General features: G+C 54.7%; 1 protein-coding gene across 1 annotated transcript in view; it reads left to right on the top strand.

Annotated features, from left to right (window-relative positions):
- AHDC1 (AT hook, DNA binding motif, containing 1) overlaps positions 1 to 1,799 on the top strand; it is a 31,013-nt gene that overhangs the window by 20,418 nt on the left and 8,796 nt on the right. The window contains exon 12 of the mRNA XM_010830259.1: positions 1 to 341. Within this exon, the coding sequence (XP_010828561.1) occupies positions 1 to 298 (298 nt within the window). The 3' untranslated portion in view covers positions 299 to 341. The remainder of the gene's footprint in view (positions 342 to 1,799) is intronic.

The raw sequence follows: 1,799 nt of genomic DNA, 5'->3' as shown, positions 1-1,799 counted from the left end.
GGCTAGCCCACCGGCCACACCCAAGGCCGACAAGGAGCCGCTGGAGATGGCCCGGCCGCCCGGCCCACCCCGTGGCCCCGCTGCAGCCGCTGCTGGCTATGGCTGCCCACTTCTTAGTGACTTGACCCTGTCCCCTGTGCCGAGGGACTCGCTGCTGCCCCTGCAGGATACTGCCTACAGGTATCCAGGCTTTATGCCGCAGGCGCATCCCGGCCTGGGTGGGGGCCCCAAGAGCGGCTTCCTGGGGCCTATGGCGGAACCTCACCCTGAGGACACATTCACCGTCACCTCCCTGTAGTGCCAACTGAAGTGCCGACTGGACCTCGAGGTTTTGTTCCTGGGTGAGTCTGAGGATGTGGGTGCAGTGGGCAGAAGAAGCCTGGGGGCTGGGACTGGGGAGGCGTGAAGACATTAGAGCTTGGGCAGGGGGCAGAAGGATGGCCGCGAGCCAGAAGGACTTGAGGGCAAGACTGGGGACCCGACAACCGAACAGGGAGTTCGGATTCAGGGAGTCTGGCGTTAGCTGTTGGCAACAGTCTTGGGGAGGAGGTGAGTGCTTGGGTGGGGAACCCAGTACGGGGCTTAGACATTCCGGGGACCCATTTTTTAAATGGCTGGAGGACTGTAGACTGGGTGGGGCCATCTGGTTTGGTTCATCAGGTGTCTGTTCCCCTTAGCCATGCTCGGTCCTGAGCAGGGACCACCTGAGTCCCAGCACACACTCATCACTTGACCTCTTGTAAGGGAGGGTGTTTGCATCACTCTGCATGAGACAGATGAAGGAAGAAGCAGGTTGGATAATTACCCACAAAGGCCCATCCAGGATACTGATCCTGCCGGCTTCCTTGTCTCCCTGGGAACTTCATTTAATTCAAGATGCAGTCTGACAAAAGCCAGGCTGAGAGTGTGGCTAGGATGTCCTTTTCTGGCCTCACAGGGTACCCCAAAGGCTATTATTCCACAGGGGTATTGGGATTTCACTGTCTGGGAACCTCCAGCCAGTGGGTCTGTCCCCACGTAGGATGTCGCCTACCTAAAAAATCCCAGGCCCTTTCCTGAAACCAAATTCATTCCTTAAGAATTCAGTTAAGTATTATTAGGTATTTTGATATTGTTTTATCAGGTACTGTCACCTCCTTCAGTATTCTTTAAGATTTTGTGTTCAAGAAAAGGAAAATAAAAGAGGGGGGAAAATGCCCCCAAAATGGTCTAAGGGGACAGAGTTGAAGGAATCATTTTCTTGATGAACAGCCTGCTCCAGAAATGTAGCCATTAGTGGCCCTTCATTGACCTGGACATGGTGTATGCATAGTGATGGAGTGGGCTGGGGGTCTGTCTGAGCCTCTCACCCCACCCCACACCTCTGTGACTGCTGCAGCCTCCTGGGAATGTCTTTTCCTGGAGAAGGAATGACAGGGCTTCTGGAAAGCCCCATCCTTGCTCGCGGAAGGCCATTCGAGGCCAAGGTGACTCAGGGTCCTGAAGTCATGTCAGTGGAAACTTATTACCCCCTCTCCGCCTGACCTCAGCTCCCTTGGTGCATGGAGATGGCAAAGGGCAGCACGTGGGAGTCAGGAGGCCTGGGGAAAGACCATTCCTCAATTTGCCGACTTGCTATGTGCCCTTGACCAAGCTTTTGCCCCTCCTCCTCCCCGTGCCCCCCAACCTCTGTTTCCCCATCTGTTCAAGGAAATTGACTTTGGTGTTCTCTTGGGTTCTTGAAACTCTGCATGGCATAGAGAAAGGACCAGACTTTCTTGGGGGCAGCATATTTTTCCTCGTAATAAAGCCAAACCAAG

This window comes from Bison bison, unplaced genomic scaffold (genome assembly GCF_000754665.1).
Source record: "Bison bison bison isolate TAMUID 2011002044 unplaced genomic scaffold, Bison_UMD1.0 scf7180017864516, whole genome shotgun sequence".
Taxonomy (NCBI): domain Eukaryota; kingdom Metazoa; phylum Chordata; class Mammalia; order Artiodactyla; family Bovidae; genus Bison; species Bison bison.
The sequence above is the reverse complement of the archived record's forward strand: the minus strand, read 5'-3'. Positions and strand labels throughout refer to the sequence as shown.